This window comes from Staurois parvus, unplaced genomic scaffold (genome assembly GCF_062004578.1).
Source record: "Staurois parvus isolate SC_StPar_1 unplaced genomic scaffold, SC_StPar_1.0 ptg000403l, whole genome shotgun sequence".
NCBI classification, from domain to species: Eukaryota; Metazoa; Chordata; class Amphibia; order Anura; family Ranidae; genus Staurois; species Staurois parvus.
In genome coordinates this window covers 4,876,501-4,896,107 of record NW_028318199.1, presented here as the reverse complement: position 1 = coordinate 4,896,107, position 19,607 = coordinate 4,876,501, and the positions used below count along the sequence as shown (strand labels likewise).

Sequence of the window (19,607 nt, the reverse complement as noted above, 5' to 3'; positions counted from 1 at the left end):
GAGCAGAACAAAGACTTTTTAAGGACACTTTGCTAGAAGCCTTGTTGCGTTACACACACACACACACACACACATATACATATATACAATCTTATTATCAAGAACTTAACTATATTTTTTGGACATTATTTAAACATTCTGTATGCCAATATTTTATTTCTAATTTTATGCAACATTATTATTATTAAATCATTTTTTTGAGTTTATGAAAGAAGTGGAAGGACTTTCTATCTGAACATTTCTCATCAATACAAGATAATAAAATATCGAGACAATACGATATTTTACAAGTATAAACGCCTAGGGGCAAAAATTATTTTACTACAGGAAACTCATTTTGCATCCGCTAAACACCCGACATACTTTCTAAGATCCTACAAACAGGGGTTCTACACCTTACACTCCACTAAAAGTAGAGGCGTGGCTATTTTTTACACAACTCATTTCCCTTCGATATTCAACATGTTTATCGTGACCCAGAGAGCAGATTCATCATTATTAAAAGGCACCCTCTCGGGTCGTGAACTCACGATCGCTAATGTCTATGCACCAAATTCGGCGCAAGCATCCTTTTTCTCCAACTTTTTCAAAATTCTTGATGGGTTTCTATCCCCTCATTTATTGGTGGGAGGAGATTTTCATTTGGTAGCTAATCCCCTTTTAGACCAATGCTCGTCCTCACCATCCTCCCAAGCCTTCCCAAAATCCCTTATCAAAAGATTAGACTTATAGACTCCTGGAGGGCACATTATGTAGGAGCCAGAGATTATTCATTTTACTCCCACCCACATTACTCTTATGTAAGACTAGATTATATCTATTGCTCCCCCATTCTACTAGCTAACTCTAGGAAAGCGTGCATTCGCTTAAGCCCCTGGTCGGATCATAATATTATTGTGCTATCACTTTCATAGGTTTAGCACCCACTCTTTACTCCTGGAGACTTAACGACTCTATGCTTACAGATACTAACTCTCGCTAAGAAATAGTCACCTCCATTCAAGAATACTTTCAGTCAAACACAACTCCCGATATCTCTCCAGCCATTTTGTGGGTAGCTTATAAGGCGGTCCTGCGAGGTCGCCTCATCTCCATGGCTTCTTCTAGAAATAGAGAGAGGTGGAAACAAATTCAGAAACTTACCTGAGAATTGGAAGCACATTATAGAGCCCATGTTGGCAACCCATCTTGCCTTAATAAAACGATGTTAGCGCAAAAGTGCCTAGAACTGAATACTTTACCTTCCCAGAAAACTGACAAAGCTCTGCGCTGGTCGAAGGCCTCATTTTTTTAAATAGTAACTCAGCCTCTACTATATTCGCATGGAAATTAAACCACTCTATATGAGCCCCACATCTCTACAAGTTACGTACTAAATCTGGCAGTATCTCCTCTCTTCCCCGTGAAGTTCTGGGAATTTTTGAAAATTTCTATTCCACACTACTAGCTCCCCCACAACCAACCTCGACTTTTCCAAATGGCTCATGGCTTGATTATATACCCCTCCCTGCTCTCACACCCTCTCAGATATCCTCTCTCAATGCCCCATGCACTTTGGAGGAAATAACCCGTGCGATTAGCACACTAAAACCTCCACAGCTCCTGGCCCTGATGGGTTTACATCCAGTTATTACAAACATTTTGCCCCTAAATTGGCTCCCTTTTTGTTGTCCTTATTCAATGATGTTTTGCAGGGAGGTAGGTTTCCTGAGGAGATGCTGTTGGCCAACATGTCTCTATTACCTAAACCACTAAAAAACCATCTTGTACCTCAAAACTATAGACCAATCTTGGTAATGAACAATGACTTGAAAATAATCAGCCGCATTCTAGCCTCTATTATCTTCTCTTTGGTCTCTCCGGACCAATCAGGATTTATCCCAGATAGACTTATTATGGACAACATTCGTCTTGCATTAAATGTTATTCAGGATGCCAATTTACATTCTAAAAGAGGTTTTGCTGCTGAGCCTGGACATTAACAAGGCCTTTGATAGTGTCTTCTGGCCCTATTTGTTTTCATTACTGCAGAAGATGGGCTTTAGTGCAGAATTTCTGTCTGGTGTACATGCCTTATACGAATCCCCCAAAACAAGAATAAGACTTCCAGGCTGCAATTCAGATTATTTACACTGGGCAGGGGCACCCGTCAGGGTTGTCATCTTTTGCCCTTATTTGCGCTAGTGATGGAACCCTTGGCAATTGTAATAAGATCACATTCGGACATTTCTGGTTACCCATTATTGGTTTCACATTTCAAAATATGTATGTATGCTGATGATGTTATGCTTTTTCTTACTAAGCCGTTAGTATCATTGCCTAATTTATGCACAGTGTTGAATGACTTTGCATCAGTATCAGGTCTTACTGTAAATTTCACTAAATCAGTAGTTATGCCTATCAATGTTCCTGATTCCCTGAGTGCATCTCTCCGCAATTCTTTTCCATTTCATTTGACCACAGATCGGATTTCATACCTCGGTATTAACCTCACTCTCAGATACTCAAAATTGTTTGATGCTAATTTTCCACCATGTGTGTCATGCCTATCTACTCTGTTGAAGATGTGGCATGGATACCCCACCTCATTCTTGGGCAGAGTCACGGCGGTTAAAATTAATGTCTTGCCTAAATTGCTTTACCTAATTAAGGCACTCCCAATCCCTGTCTCGAAAACGTTCCTAGATCGCTTTCAGTGGATGATTAACAATTTTATTTGGCGTAACAAATGTCCTCGTTTTATTTCACTGGTCGCAAAGGGCGGGAGGTCTCGGTCTCCCCAATTTCTGGCTATACTACCTGTCAGCCTGTTTGGCACAATTATCACAATGGGCAACTATTAATTCCCAGACCCCGTGGATCAGATTTGAGATACAGTCTATACATCCATTCTATTTACCAGGCACACTGCGGTCTAAAATTCCCCCCCGCTTGTTGTTGATCCATAATTCTATTGTGGCCCAATCATTGATGCTTTGGTCTCGATATAGACTTAGATTAAATCTGGTCTCCTCTGTCTCTCCAGGTTCATCATTTTTTGGTGACCCGAATTTTATTACGGCTTTTTCATCTCCACAGGCGTTCTGTTGGTGGTAAGATAGAGCCTTTATTAGGTTATCGGACTTTCAAAGAGGAAGCTCTTATATCACCTTTGAGGTGCTACGCATACTTTTTGATATCCCACATCATGAATATCATCATTATCGACAGATCAGACATTTTTTTAGTTCACATTTTGGTCTTAAACCTTCATCTCCGATTTCATTTTTCGAACGTATTAGCAGTGACTCTCCTAGGGGTAGGGGTCTTATTTCAGATTTGTATCGTCAATTTTTGGTTAGTTCTTTTCCCACACCCCCTCTTTATAGACAAAATAGGAAACTGATAGTGGTATCACCTTTTTGGATGATGAGGATGCGGATTCCATGGTGGATAATATACGTAAGAGCTCCTGATCCCTTTCTGTCCGTGAGACAGCCCTTAGGGGATTAACCAGATGGTATTATACCCCCATCCAGACTACATGTTTTGTATCTAGACACGTTTCACCTATGTTTTTGTGGCTGCGGCCTTGCCGGCACTCTGGTGCATACATTTTGGGCCTGTCTGGGCCTCTCCTTGGTGTGGCGTAGGATCTGGGAGGCAGCTTCTGCGTTGGCAGGTGTTCCGGTGCACCTGACTATGCAGTCCTGCCTATTGGCAGCCCATATCTCGGGAGTTCAGACTGAGGTTATCAGGCTAATCCACGCCATTTGTATATTCACCCTATAGGCTATTGCACTACACTGGAAGTCTCTCACAGTACCACTGGCCTCTGTTCTGAATAGGGTTGATGCTGTGATTCTCTTGGAAAGAATTCATTACACTTTATTGGACAGGATGCACTTATTCGATAGAAAATGGGAAATTTGGAGAACTCAGACATTTACTACATGATTAAGGAATACCCATGTTTGGATTGACTGAGTTGCTCTGCCGGTAGCTGTATAATTCTGCCTACCTTTCTATTTATATTACTCATGTACTTAGTTTTTTTTCTCTCTTTCTCTCTTTTCTTATCTTCTTTACTGTACATGATTGTATTTTCTGAAATGTACATTTCAATTGTGCCTTGTTTCTGTTTTACATACCGTTTGAAGCTGTAATGTCACCTTACAGTCTATTTCTTGAAAAATAAAATTGTTTGTAAACAAAAAAAGAATCTATAGTGTCTAGTGCAACAAACTCTCACTGAATTTGCCAGATTATTTTACAGACTTACTGTCTTTAAGGGATAGAAGCAAAAGTTTGATGACATATCTTGGACCTTTTAGAACCAGGCATTTGTCCCCCAGGTGTGCCAAGTGACCACCTTGTCCTCTGTTTACATGTTTGCTAAATTTGTTATGTGGATGTTACAGCATCAGATGATAACACATTTTTATGCAAGGTCTACAGGTGGCAGTTTGATTTGGTCAAATCTGATACCGAATCTGATTATAAAGCTAATAGCTAACCCACAAGTGTCGAGATATTTGAGGATTAGCTATCAGCTAAAAATTTCCTATCCTCTTCTTGAGATGGCTTTTGTTGTCCTCCAATAAATGTTTGAAGAAAAAGGGATTTGTTGTACTCTAGAACATGGTTTTTCAACTAGTGCAAAGAGTCCTCAGGGGTACCATGTCCACATCCTGGTCTGAGCGCTACGGTGCAGCTATGGGTACTATTGTCAGAAAAGCAGAAAGCTGTGCAGGCTGCCCGCCCATGTCTTACCAACTGATGCCATCATCGATTGCTAAGGACATGTTGGACGGCCCTACAGTTTTCTGTTTTGCTGGCAATAGTACCTGTATCTGCAGGGAGGAGGAGAGAGATGTGCGGCCTGTGCTGTCTCTTTCCTTACAGAGTTGCAGTGCATGAGAGTTAGCACTCTCATCCCAATGTACAGGATTTGATCCATGATCCATATTACCTCCAGGACAGAGAGGAGTTGTGGAGGTGGGGGGGGATGGGGGAGAGAGCACAGCCTATATTTGTGCTAGGAGGGGACATTTGGGGGGGTTGTGCTAGGAGAGGGGATTGAGCAAAGTCCACATTCGTGCTTGGAGGGGGGAGAATGTGGGGTGCTAATAGGGGGTATTTGGGGGGGGGTATTTGAGGGGATTGTGCTAAGAGAGGGGATTGGGGGAGGGGTCGGATTGGGGTTTGTGCTAAGAGTGAGGATTTGGGAACGGGGGGCTTGTGCTAGGAAGAGGGATGGGGGGGTTGTGTTGGGGGGGATTTGTGGGTGGGGTTGGGCTTAAAGGAGGGATTTTGTTAGGAGGGGAGATTGTGGGGGTTGTGTTAGGAGAGGGGATGGGGGGGATGAGATTTGTGTTAGGAGCGGAGATTTGAGGGCGTGGTGTTAGGAGAGGGGATGGGGGGGTAGAGCAGAGTTTGTACTAGGAGTAGGGATTTGGGAGCAGGGGGTTTGTGCTAGGAGGGGGGATTTGGGGGGTTGTGCTAGGAGGAGGGATTTGGTGGGGGGTTTGTGCTAGGATGGAGAATTTGGGGGGGTTGGGGGGGATTTGTGCTAGAAGGGAGAATTAGGAGGGAGAAGGGTCACAGCCTAAGATCATTAAACATTAAAAAATGTGACGTGCGCGAACAAGCTAAGAAGCACATGCTCAGATGCACTTCCTGGTGTGAATGAGCCCTCAGACTGGTTTGCCCCAGAATTGTGCACAGTTCTAAAGGACCCTTGACTGAAAAATGGTTGAAAAACACTGCACTATAATGCTCTTTGTTTTTCAATTATTTTTATTAATTTGTAACAGTTTAACACAGGAGCAACAAATCAAGCCCACACAGGGGCTACCAATTGCACATAAAAAATTTTGAAAATTAGAAAAATCAGTGCTCTAACACCAACAGAGCAAAAGGTACGCCCACACAGAGGCTATCAATGGCACTTAAATAACAAAACATTAGTATAACACTGATAGTAACTCAAACTAAAGGCAGCTATCCACTGCCACACCAAAAACAAACGAAAAAAAAAAGGAAAAGGAAGGAGGAGTACAAAAGAAAGAAGATAACAAAACCAAGAGCAGGGATCCAAGAACTCCAATGCTGAACAACATCACATCCCCAGACTAGCCAGGGGGAGAGTGGGAAAGGCATAATGCAACCAAGTCTCCCATATTCTCAAGAATTTCCGTTGGGAGTCGTTACAGATACTCGACATTTGTTCATTGAGCATCATAGTGGGCATATGGTCCCGCACCCCCTGAAGAGGGACAGATGGGCTCTTCCAGGCCTGAGCAACTGTTCTAGTGGCCGACAAATACACAAATAGGAAGCCAACTTCTGCTGATGAGCCAAGAGGCCCGGTATGGGACAATGAAGCAATGCATACCGAGCATCCTGTCGAATAGAGAGATGGAACAAGGTAAAAAGGAGGCCAAACACACAAGACCAAAAACGAAGCAGTCTCGGGCATGACCACCAGATATGCAATACATCGCCACAATCCCGAAAGCATCGATCACTGCAGGCAGGGTTAGCCTGGGCCAAACAAACCGGAACCCAATACCAACGAAACAATACTTTGTTTGCCGCCTCCAGCGTGGTCATATTAAATGAAGATTTAGCTATAAGCGACAAGGCCCTATTCCAGTCCTCCAGATCCACGACTGCCCCCAGGTCACGCTCCCACTGAATAACATATGAAAGAGAAGTATGCGTTGTGCGCCTGTTCAAAGCTGCATAAAGAAGGGAAAAAAGGCCCGGGGCACCCGGACGCTATTGGCAAAGCAGTTCAAAGGCAGATTTTTGGTACGGGAAAGCAAAAGTGCCCCGCAAAAGAGATCAACCAATGCCACAATTGAAGGTAGCAAAAAAATTCCGCCAGAGGGACATTCTGTGATTCTCGAAGAAAATTCCAGGTAGGGAAGGACCGAGAAGTCAAAAAGTGTCGCACCTGCGAAAAACCATTGGCCACCCACCAAGAAAACGCCCTTGGTTGATCTAAACCCGGTGGGAAGAGAGGGTTGTTAGTAATTGGGAGCAAAGGCAAGACAGGTGACATCAGGCCACTGGAGTAACGTACCGAGTCTCACACTTGTAAGCCATGGAACAAAATTGGACTCCGTGCCGTAGGGCACAGGGCAGGGGGAAGCCATAGAAGCGTTGATGTCGCAATAGGGGCACAATTAGGTAGTTCCAGCAGGACCCAGAGAGGAACATCTGAGGAAGCATGCAGCATAGACAGCGGGGCAATATGGCTCGCCTGATAATACTTAGTTATATTAAGTACCCCAAGACCACCCTGGAGTCTATGAACAAAAAGAGTAGTTCTGGAGACTGGGGTGTTTATCGGCCCAGATAAAAACGCATAATCTTCGCCTGAATCAACCAAAGAAAATGAGGAGGAACCCGCACTGGGAGGGTGCGAAAATAGTATAACAATTTCGGCAAGATGGTCATTTTCACTTAATTAACCCGTCCTATCCAAGACAGGTGCGGAAATTGCCAAGAATGCATAGAGGACATAGAGCGAAGCAATGGATAATAATTTGTAGCAAACAGTGAGTCATAGGTGGGGGTCAAGCGAATGCTTAGGTATTCAAGACAAGAAGAAGCCCATTTGTAAGGGAAGTGGGACTGTAGGCACTAAACCAAATCTGAGGCCAAAGTAATATTAAGCGCAACAGTCTTATCCAAATTAATATGGAGACCCGAAATCAAAGAGAAGCGCTCAAGAACCTGTTGCAAATTTGGAAGGATTAGTGAGAGTCAAGAGGGCATCGTCCACAAAAGGGTTCAACTTGAACTCCTGTCCCGCGTATGGAACCCCCGATACATTACAATCAGTCCGGAGCGCCAAAGCCAGCGGCTCAAGCGCCAGGACAAAGAGCGCCGGGGACAGGGGGCAGCCCTGTATCGTCCCTCGCCAAATAGGAAAAGGATCTGAGAAATGCCCAGCGTACTTAACGGAAGCCGAAGGGGAAGAATACAAGGCTTGAATCCAAGAAAGAATAGAATCCCCAAAACCCAACGAGACAGCACAAACTGCAGATATTCCCAAGATAGAGAATCAAAGGTTTATATATGTCTAAGGACAGTATGAATCCCGGGATTTTCCACTGTTGTAGAAAATGTATAAGATGGACCGCCTTACGAACGTTATCACCCGCCTGCCTCCTTGGGACGAAACCTACTTGGTCCCTGTGGACCAGACTATGCAAATATTTATTGATACAAAAACTAAGAATCTTGCCCAATATCTTCAGGTCTTCATTAAGAAGAGAAATGGGCTGGAAGGCTTGCGGTTCCTGCACATCATCGGTCATCTTAGGAATCATGAAGATATGAGCTCTAAGCGCATCCGGAGAGGGCAAAGAGCTATGTCGTAACTCATTAAAATAGTCAGCCAAGAAGGGCACTAACAGGGTTGGAAATTTCTTATAATAGAGACTGGAAAAGCCGTCGGGACCTGGGGCTGCGGTGGACCGTAGAGATTTGATAGCTTGGAGCACTTCCGATAAAGTGACACCGGAGTGGAGTGCCATCTGCGCTGCCTCGGATAATCCATAAAGTTGGTGCTATTGGAATCTATAATGCTATTTAATATTCTTCCCTATAATAATTTAGTGGGTGACACACATCTTGCCCACCGTGTTAATCTATAGAGAAATTACCGGAGAAATAATTTTCCCTTGTTATCAAAATCAGCACATATTAAAACATAATAATCATGGTACATGGATTGGACAAATTCAAGTTATATAAATTAATGCCTGTTGTGTCTTCCAGCTGATTCAAAATCTGTGACAAGCTAATGAAGGCTTTGCAATAATTAAATTGGAGATTTAGTGCTATATAAGTGACATCTTCCTGTCTGTCAGCCTGATCATTAACATCTGATCAGCTGAACATAATTTCTCACTGCTGTCAACTGTTGTGTAACAAATCCTTCTATCATAGCGCATCAAAGCTGAATGTTGTAATGCATAATGTTAAGAAAGCTGAGCTTGGATTTGTTCATAGATTTCCATTACATGCTGACATCGGGTCAAATTGACTAATGAACTTGACAAATTGACTACATTATTAGACAAGTGAGCTCTCAAAGAGCTTCTTAAAACATCAAGGTAGTTCATTTGGTTAAATGCCATAGTGTATATCACAACTTATAATTTATCTGTACTGGCTAAACTACAGTTTTTCTATATAATATTAACCCTCATGCATTATCCTATTCTATCCTATACCCTATCCTACATTTATTATATAATGCTGTGTTCACTTTGCCTTTGGGCAAAACAAGCCTCTTTTTCCAGCCACATCATGTCACACCTCCACCACACAGATCACAGATTGGCCTTTCCCCAGTGGAATGCCACCTCCAGCACCCATTGTCTTTTCCCAGTATCTCTACTCCAGCACACACCCTCCAGTTTTTCTGCAGAAACTCCTCAGTCTGCAGTTACACACCCCGCCACTCATATTGCCTATTGAATGTTGTCCATATCCTCTGCACAGACAACGCTCGCTGAGCCCAATCTGAACGTCCAACACTCAGTTCAGCAGTAATCGTTGCTCCCTTCATTGTCTGCACCATCTGCAGTGGTGGGTTTTATGCATGAAGGTAAAATAAACCTTCAGAATGCAATTCCACCAGCAACTCCCCCTAATACTTGCCGGAGCCCAATTGCAATCCAGCAAGGTGCACAAGAGCAGCTGCTCTCTCGGGTGTCTGCCTCCTCACTGACTCAGACACAGCAGTGAGAGCCATTGGCCAGTGAGGAGGGAGCAGGGACAGGGCCGAGCCCTATTCTGTCTGTCTTATGGACATACAGAGCGAGGCTCAGAAGTGAGCACGCATAAGGACCCCCAAAGCAAGCAGATTGCTCTGGGGGTACTCAACAGGAGGGAGGAGTCAGGAGCAATGGCAGGGGACCCAAGAAGAAGAGGATCGGTGCTGCACAGACCCAACCATTGCACAGAGCACAACCATTGCACAGAGCAAGTATGTATAACATATTTGTTATTTTTTTATTTTTAATTTTTACCTTTAATATCACTTTAATGCTGGGGGGTAATATTTGTCTTCCAATGTCTAGGATTTACAGTCCAAGCTGCAGATAGGAGGAATCCCAGCAAACTCTTTTTGGCATGCTAGCACATTTAAGATTTGGGGTGTTCAAGATACACTTGTTGCTATACAGTTGATGGAACTGCCATTTGTAAATAGGATATCACCTCATTGCTGCACATTAACTAGTGTGCAAGAAAAGCAGTGCACTTTCACCCAACTTTCATCATATTTTCAAAACCTAAGCATTCCATTCACCCCCCCCAAAAAAAAAACCTAAAATGAGAGCTAGATCTAAAATGAGAGGCATAGGTGGTAAGTCTGATGGTAGCAAGGGTCATGCAGGTTCTTCAATTGGTGGTAGGGTCACAAAAATTAGATCTAGTACACACATGCATTGTTCCCCAAAAGTGGCCAACCAATACAGTCACAGTACACCTAGTAGTTGACTGAATGAGAAAAACATCTTCCAGGCACAGAGCAGCCAGTTGTCAGCTAGCATTATTAATGCATCCTCCTCTCCATCCTTTTGCCATACCATAGCAGATTTGCAGCAGGAGGAAAATTTATGTCATATGCAAGTCATACTCTCTTGTGATATAGAGGAAGATAGTAGGATGACTATAGAGAAAGAGGGTGGCTCAATCATGCTAGAGGGAGGGGAACAGCAGACAGGAAGATAGCTTGCAGCAGCTGGTGTTTGATGAAACGTAGTCTCCAGTGAGGAAAAGGAAGAGGTGGCAAGCTCAGAGGGAGAGACTGAGAAGCAGTGAGGGAAATGGTTGTCCAGTAGAAGGGGAACTTTGCAACAAAAGGCAGCACCCATCCAAATCCTTCTGGTAGCACTGCCCCAAAAGCAAAGGTTTCTGTTACCCCTAAGGTCAGTCTAGCCCCCTCTGCAGTTTTGCTTTCTGCTGATGACAATAACATTGTGATATGAAACCTTTGGTGGATGTGCATGTGTCATGGAGAGTATCAACCTAGCATTTCAATGCCAGCATAGCAGAACTGCTTGTGCTACAACTGCTTCCATACAAACTGGTGGCAATAGCCCCCTTTTGTCAGTTCTTGGCCTGTGCTGACCCAGGGTGGCAGGTACCCTGCTGCCATTACTTTTCCCAGAAAACTATTTCTGCTCTGTACCTTCACATGGAGGAAAATGTATCTCTTTTGCTGTAGCGCACCGTTGGCAGCAAGATACACTTGACCACAGACATCTAGTCAAGTAATACAGGCATATATATCATTCACTGCACACTGTTAACCTCAAGGTGCCTGAGAATGGAATATGCAGCACAGGCTGTACCACTTGACTTTGTAGTGCTGTCTCTTTTGGTGGGAGCTGGTGGTGGGTGTGTGAGCTCTCAGGTCTTCCTCTTTATCAGCCTGATTGTCCAAATGCTCCTCAACTTCAGAACCAGGCCAAGTTATTATTATTATTATTATACAGTATTTATAAAGCGCCAATAGTTCACTCAGCGCTGTACATTACAAAGGGGGACAGAACATGTGACAGAACAATACCAATACAATTCAAAACATGAGGGGATCGAGGGCCCTGCTCTTTCAAGCTTACAATCTAGAAGGGATGGGATAGTGGTACAGGAGGAGATAGCTGTGGGGGATGGAGTGGTAGGAAGAGTGGAGGAGGTCAGCAATTTAGCAGGGGGTGAGGTAGGCTTCCCTGAAGAGATGGGTTTTCAGGGTGCGCCTAAAGGAGAGGAGAGTAGGTGATAATCTGATGGGTTGGGGCAGGGAGTTCCAGAGGATGGGTGACACCCTGGAGAAGTCCTGGAGGCGGGCATGGGAGGAGGAGACCAGGGAACTAAAGAGAAGGAGGTCTTGTGAGGAGCGGAGTGTGCGTGCTGGGCAGTACTTGGATATTAGGTCAGTGATGTAGTTCGGGGCAGTATGGTGGACAGCTTTGTACGTAAGTGTTAGGATTTTAAATTTGATCCGTTGCGCAATCGGAAGCCAGTGGAGGGATTGGCAGAGGGGGGTGGCGGAAATGGAGCGGTTGGAAAGGTGAATGAGTCTGGCAGCCGTATTCAGGATCGACTGAAGCGGGGATAGCCAGCGGCGAGGCAGGCCAGTGAGGAGGGAGTTGCAGTAGTCGAGTCGTGATATGATGAGGGAGTGGATGAGCTGTTTAGTGGTTTCTGGGGTTAGGAACGTGCGGATTTTGGCGATGTTGCGGAGGTGGAGTCTGCACGAGTTTGTTAAAGATTGGACTTGGGGCTGGAAGGATAGGTTGGAGTCCAGAATGACACCAAGTACTCTGGCCTGCAGAGCGGGTTTGATATTGGCGTTGTTGGATGTTATGTAGAAGTCAATGGGGGGTGGGGTTCGGGCTGGGGGGAAGACAAGGAGCTCGGTTTTGGAGAGATTCAGTTTAAGGAAGTGGAGCGACATCCAATCTGATATGTCGCTCAGTAGGTCAAGTTCACCAGAACCTACATCCCAGGCAAAACACTGCTATGTAATGCTGCAGCTCGCATGCCTGGGGAAAATATTACACACTGGGCAAGAGTTACTGTCATTTTTTCCAGAATCTGATAAGTTGATTTCCGCAGGCCAACTGAAAACTGTGCATATAATGCAACAAAACTTCTGTTCACCCTTTGAACCTCACACATGTGCCTCGTATGACCCTAAAACACAGTGCCATATTTCCTGACAAAATATAATTATTTCTAAGACATGCTTCAACATTTCTGTAAGGTGTGCACACATTTTCAGTGCGCCTACCCTGGCCATGGCTTGCCTGGCAGAAATGAAGGCCAACACAGCTGCCTGCTAAGATATCTCACACCCCAACACATTTGAATTCTTCTCTAATAAGAATTCAAAGCAGCCAGGGATCAATCAATACCTCTACAAGCATGGGACACAGACAGGGTCTAGGGAGTTTGGAGATTTTCATCCCAGCATTGGCTGCTCATGAAGGATGCCTGCACCATTTAAGCTGGCTACTAAACTAGTAAGCAGCGTTCATCTTAGGGATAAGTGGCACCATCCACGTAGAATTCTCCTTAAACACTTGCTGTTAAATCACGCATTGCAGGCACAATAGCTAGAGGAAGGGTAGCATTTGATTCAATCAAATGGTCCCTTTTTATTTATTTTTTCACTTTTATTACTATCACAAGGGATGGACAACTGCTGGAGGAACAGGAGAGCCTGAAAAGGCAGCGGGAGGGGACCTCTTCCAGTTTCATGTAAAATTGATCCAGCAGCTATTTCGCTGCTTGGATCACGTTTACATTATTCAGCATTGCCAGCATCATTCTTGTATAACCACTGAAAATCCAGGACCTCATTTGACTTCCTATGGGTGGGAAATGGTTAATGCCTCATGAAAAAGCCCTCTTCCTGCTGTATGTTTGTTATTTTTTTTTTTACATTGGTACATGTCCTCCTGACAGTGCCCAGACTCCTAGGACTCTTTTTGGATGATAGCTTATCTGTTAAAATATCAAGGTTCATCCCCCATATATTTTAACGATGTTCAGGGAAAAGTTTGGATTTTCTGAATTCTGTGGACGTTTCAGGGATCTGCTCACATATCGAACCTACCAGATTTATTTTCCCTAATAATGAAATCAGTCATTTGACAGCAGTGCTGGGACAAGGTCCTCTAGCGCCAAAGGAAAAGATGCCAAACTGCTCCCCCCCACCCAAAATTTATGAGCATTATGTGTCAGCAAAAATCCCCTCAAGCACTACTCTGCATGTTAACCCCCTAAGAATACTGTATATTTCCTTTGCAAGCCATAATTCTCCCCAAACAAAAATTCCCCCTCCTCCCAGTGCAAATCCTTCCTCTGCTAAAATCCCCCCTTCCACCATAAATCTTTGACCCCCATCCTGCTTCCAAGCTCGAATCCAATCTCTCCCCAAATCTCTCCTAGCATGCATCTCCCCCCCTCCGCCCCCCAAATCACCCATTCTAGAACAAACCCTCTACCCCTCAAATTTTCCCTTCAAGCACAAATCCTTCCTCAGCACAACCCCCCCCCCCCCAAATGCCCCCTCATAGCACAAATCCCCTCAAATTTCCCCAGGAGCCTAAATTCTCCCCCCTAGCACAAATTCCCCAATCATCCCAAATAGCACAACCCCCCCCTCCAAATCCCCCTTCCAAAAACAAATGCCTTGCAAAAAAAAATTCCCTTCCTAGCACAAAGCCCCCCCCCCCCCCAATACCCTCTCCAAGCACAAATCCTCCCCCAGCACACAACCCACCAAACCACCCTTCCTGACACAAATCCCTGCCAAAAAAATTTCCTTTGTAGCACAAAGCACCTTCCCCCCAAATCCAGCCCCTCCGAATTTCCCCAAATCCTCCCTCCTAGCACAAATCCCCTCCAAATTTCCTTTCCTAGCACAAATTCTCCCCCCCCCCCCAGCATCTCTACTAGCACAAATCATTCTCCCCCAATCCCCCTCCTTAACACAAATCCTTCAACAACAAATCTCCCTTACTAGCACAAATCCACACCCCCTTCCAGCACAAATCCCACCCAAATAGCCCTTCCTAGCAACCCCCCTAAATCACCCCCTACATAAATTCCCTCCCCCCCCCCCAACCTCTCACTAATCCTCTTCTCCAATTCCCCCTTCCTAGCACACTGTCATCCCCACTTTCTTACTTTGCCCCCCTCCTCCCATGTCCCAGTGAAAGTCTCCCCTCCCTCAACCACACAGACCTCAGATTCAGTGCGGCAGATGGCTGTGTGATGCCCTCTCCTCCTCATCTTGGCACACCAGAGGAGGACCCTAGGGCAAGAAAAGCTGGCGCAAGATGCCGGGTACTGCGAGGTATGGAATCGAGGCTGGGGTCATCACTGACTGTCAGATCTGGACTTTACAGGTTTACAAACCCTACACAGTCCTGATCTGACAGTCTCAATGAAGGAGCGATCAGCTGTTCTCCAGATTCCACTTGTGACAGTGGTGCTTCTGACATTCCGTGCTTAATTGTGACATTCTGCGCTAAATTGCTTGTGACTTCCCCCCTGCTAATCTGACAGGAGTAGTGATGCTGCTGTCACTACCCCTGTCAGCTTGTAGCAACAGAAACTCTCCAAGTGGCACCCCCCCACCTCACATGACAACTGCACCCAGGGCAGCCGCCCCCCCCCCCCTCCTGGCCCTGCTTGACAGAATATGTATTAATATATTAATACATTTACCAAATGTCATACCTATTAATATCTTTGTAGATAATCTGTTATCAACCAACAGTCATATTCCAGTTTAGCCACAGGAGATAAGGCACCATTTATCCAATGGACACCTCTAGAAGTTAGGCATGTCCCTATCATAGGTGCGTTTTTTAAAGTTCACCAAAACATAGAAAACATAAAGAGGAACCACAGTTAGAGTTCTTCTTTATCCATTTAAGATGCTTTATACATTTTCATGAAGTGCTAATGACATATTAAAAGGACATGGACACAAACACCTTAAAGCCTCTACTGGATATTTTTTGATAACCTTCTGATTTCAGTGCTGCTTTTCCTTTTATAATGATATTACATATAAAATGTGTCAGAGATATGCTGCTCCCATTTCCTCCTCTGCCCACTATATTCCATAACACAAACTCAAGAAAGAAAGTAAGGGGGAGATTTACTAAAACTGGAGAGTGCACAATCTGGTGCAGCTCTGCATAGAAACCAATAAGCTTCCAGTTTTTGTTGGCAAAGCTTAAAGTGTTACAAACCCAGGACCCTGCATTCACTATATCTGGTCTTCCACAGTACACAGAACATGGAACTGCAATTAATTTAGTAAATATAAAGTGCTAAATACCTTTTCTCATCAGCAGTATATATTCAATGTCCGACCAAGAACTGGTTAAAGCTTGTAGGAGGAGTTTTAGTTCTCTTCTGACTGTCTATCTGGACAGTGCTGATTGGCCCTGTGCTGATCACATGCACCCTTCCAAAGCAATAAATCTCTAGAAATACACACCAAACTGACCATGTGCAGCGTGCCCCCAAGGCTCTGTTCTATTAGGAAATGGATTGGGGACAGTAGTAGAAGGGAAGGATCAGAGAAGACAGGATCAAACAGCCTTTTTACACAATGCAGAGGATTAACCGCTTGGGTTCCACAGTGAGTATAACAAGCATGCTTTGCTGCATACACAGACTAATTTTACTGTTGTGGGTTTAGTAACACTTTATTTGAACAAGCTGAAGTTAGAAGCTGATTGGCTACCATGCACAGCTGTACCAGATTCTGAAAGCTCCAGTTTGAGTAAATCTCCGTTTAAAAGTCTTACGAGAAACTCTCCATACAAACAAAAACTACCACAATCAGTAACTCACATTAACACCAAAAATTACCCAAAGCACGTTTGCTTTACTTTAAGGTAAAATCCCACTTGTGCTAAAATAGAATGATTAAACATAAACAATTGCTATACATGTCATTTTAAAATGTTATTTTCTTAAAATCACTAAATCAATCATGAGGGTGTAGTAATGATCCCTTGTTTGAGGATACAGGGCCTGTGCAGAACTCAGAAGATGATGAAACATGTATGTTAAGCTATGCACTTATTATTTCACAGGGGCAAAAATTAGATAAGGTTACCATTAATGGAAACTGACATTTAGTGACCAAAGTTAAAAGTGTCTGTGCCTCACCAAATCATCTATTCCTATTAACAATCACCCATATACTGTAAGTATGGGGACGCAGTGGCTACAGAAACACAGTCACTCATTCTAATTTGACAGGTGCCCCATCAGGGTGTGCTTGGGGATGGTCACCCCCGCACACCTGTCAAATTAGGACGATGTCTGTGCAACTGGTACATCCTCATATATGAGCCGAATAAAAAAAAAAAACAGGCCTCAGCATCCATGTGAATAAGGCCTTTTGCAGGCCATACATTGGTAGAATTCGGAACAAATTTTCTTTAGAAAATCAGAACTTTTGTGCATTTGGCAATCCGATGATGCCACCATTGATTTTGAAATTCAAATAACCAAGCCTTCAATTTCACCAATTGTTACAGAAAAGAATTTTCATGGCCAATAATTTTCTTTTCTTTCCAGGGCACAGCTTATGCTCATTTCTTTTTCATTTATATTTCTCGCATGATTCTACCATCACTGATTTGAAATTAGTTTGTTTTTCAAAAAATTTCCAACATGCTCGATCACTCAAATTTGATGGTCACACGAAAATCGTCCGTTTCTGTGACCCACTAAATGGTGCGAAATTTGAACGAAAATTCTTAGATAAGATTTTCGAAAGAAAATTCTTTTGGAATTCGACCCATGTATGGCTGGCTTTTGGCTGCATTCACACTTTTTGATTATCAGCCGATTATCAGGCAATGTCACATAGGGCTACCCTATGTGCGTTTGTCATCCAAAAAGAAGCTCCTGCTCCTTTCTGGGCAACAAGCTTCACACAACTCTGAAATTTGTGGTTCCATTGCATTTGGGCTGCCATTAAAGGATAATGGTACCCGACATTGTGCTGCAATTGCCATGCAATTAAGGATCATGGGCGGAATCACAGCGATTCTGCCTGTGATCCCAAGTTGCAAGATGTCAATAGGGCCTGAGGGATCAAAATGTTTTAATAAAGAATTTTAACATTTTCTCCTCATTACATTTTAAAAGCAGCCAGAATGGTACAATGTAATAGGTACTTAGGCAAACTAAAATCAGATTAGGTACAAGAGATGAGCTGTAAATGCTGAGCAATATGAAGAAGAAAAAATGGTGCTTACGAGTTTTTTGTGCAGAATCTTCAATGAAGAGAGAAGATATGTCTTCATCTACTCCAACTTCATTTTTTGCAATACATGTGTACGCCCCAGTGTCTTCATAGCGGACATTAGCAATATGAAGTTCACTTCCATTGGCTGAAATAGAGACATGTAAGTTTGGCATCTTTTGGTGGTTCTGCATATCATTTTCCTTACTATGCACAAATTCATATTTTAATCATAGCGATCCTGCAAGAAGATGCTATTCACACTGGTAAGGGTGTCTGTGGTTTGGAAGACAGAATAAAACAGAAGAGAAACTTTTCTTACAACTTTCAAGGCCCAAGGAATCCCTGCTAAACATACATATATATACACAGTTAGGTCCATACATATTTGGACACAGGAAAGATATAGTTATATAATGGATATGTTGAATAAAACCCTAACCAGAAAAACTAATGCAGCTTTCAAAAGGTACCAAACCATATCAATTAAATAAATTGAACAAATATAGGAACAGTGGATAAAATTGAACACTTTTTATTAGGTTAAAAAACCACCCATAGGTGGAGCATATTCATCAGACACAGACATAGAAAACCATAAAAATAAAATACAGAAAGTGAGACCCGGGCACAGTAAATTGTTGCTGATGCCCTAGATGCAAACAGTGTGACGGGTATCAGCCACAAAAAACAGCAGCCATAGTTTTAGAGCAAATAGGCTAAACTGTACAAATAGTGGATAAGATGGTACATGGCTATCAATGGAAACAGATAATTGTATTAACCTCCCTAACGGTATTCCCGAGTGTAGCTCGGGATAAAATGTCTATACCAAAAGCGGTAACCCCGAGCTACACTCGGGCTTACCATGCAGCGCTGCATAGGGAGTCCCTGCAGAGCTTACCTTGTCCTTGGCTCCCGCGATGTGTCCCCTGCAGCGTCCCCGGCCATCTCCTCCTGTGTTCCGGTCCCTGTGACATCGGGACGTACGGGCGCCGCCGGCGGCGGCAGGAAATTTGAAAATTTTAAAAAAATGTCATTTTTTTCAAAACGATTTTACATAGTAAAACATTGCTGTTTCAACCCATTTCAGATACATTTTGTCCCTAGTGCTTTGTCCTGTCCCGTCTGCATTTTGATTGTTCTTTCTGCCTGGAAACGTAGAAAAGTCCATGACGTCCAAAAAGTGTCACTTTAGGTCAAAAGCGGGTTTAGATCAGCTAGAGAACAGCGATAGTAAATCAGAACTACTTGCAGAATTGAGTGATAATGATTCGTGGAGAAATTCGTCATCAGACACTGAAAACAATTTTGCGACTTTGCTCAGCGATGTGCAAACTTGGCGCTATATTTCAAATTTCAGTGTTTTTGGTTTGATTATATTATTGAATTAAATGTATGATTTAGAATCTTGTTCAGACAGATTTCAGTGAGTTATTCCTAAAAATTACAGTCTACAATAAAAAAAACTACAGCGCCAAGTTCGCACATCGCTGAGCAAAGTCGCAAAATTGTTTTCAGTGTCTGATGTAAAATCATTTTGAAAAAAATGACATTTTTTTTAAATTTTCAAATTTCCTGCCGCCGCCGGCGGCGCCCGTACGTCCCGATGTCACAGGGACCGGAACACAGGAGGAGATGGCCGGGGACGCTGCAGGGGACACATCGCGGGAGCCAAGGACAAGGTAAGCTCTGCAGGGACTCCCTATGCAGCGCTGCATGGTAAGCCCGAGTGTAGCTCGGGGTTACCGCTTTTGGTATAGACATTTTATCCCGAGCTACACTCGGGAATACCGTTAGGGAG

General features: G+C 43.6%; 1 protein-coding gene across 1 annotated transcript in view; it reads right to left on the bottom strand.

Moving 5' to 3' along the window:
- Positions 1-19,607, bottom strand: part of FSTL4 (follistatin like 4) — a 1,219,954-nt gene that overhangs the window by 203,247 nt on the left and 997,100 nt on the right. The window contains exon 5 of the mRNA XM_089686641.1: positions 17,817-17,951. Coding sequence (XP_089542767.1) covers positions 17,817-17,951 — 135 coding nt within the window. The remainder of the gene's footprint in view (positions 1-17,816; positions 17,952-19,607) is intronic.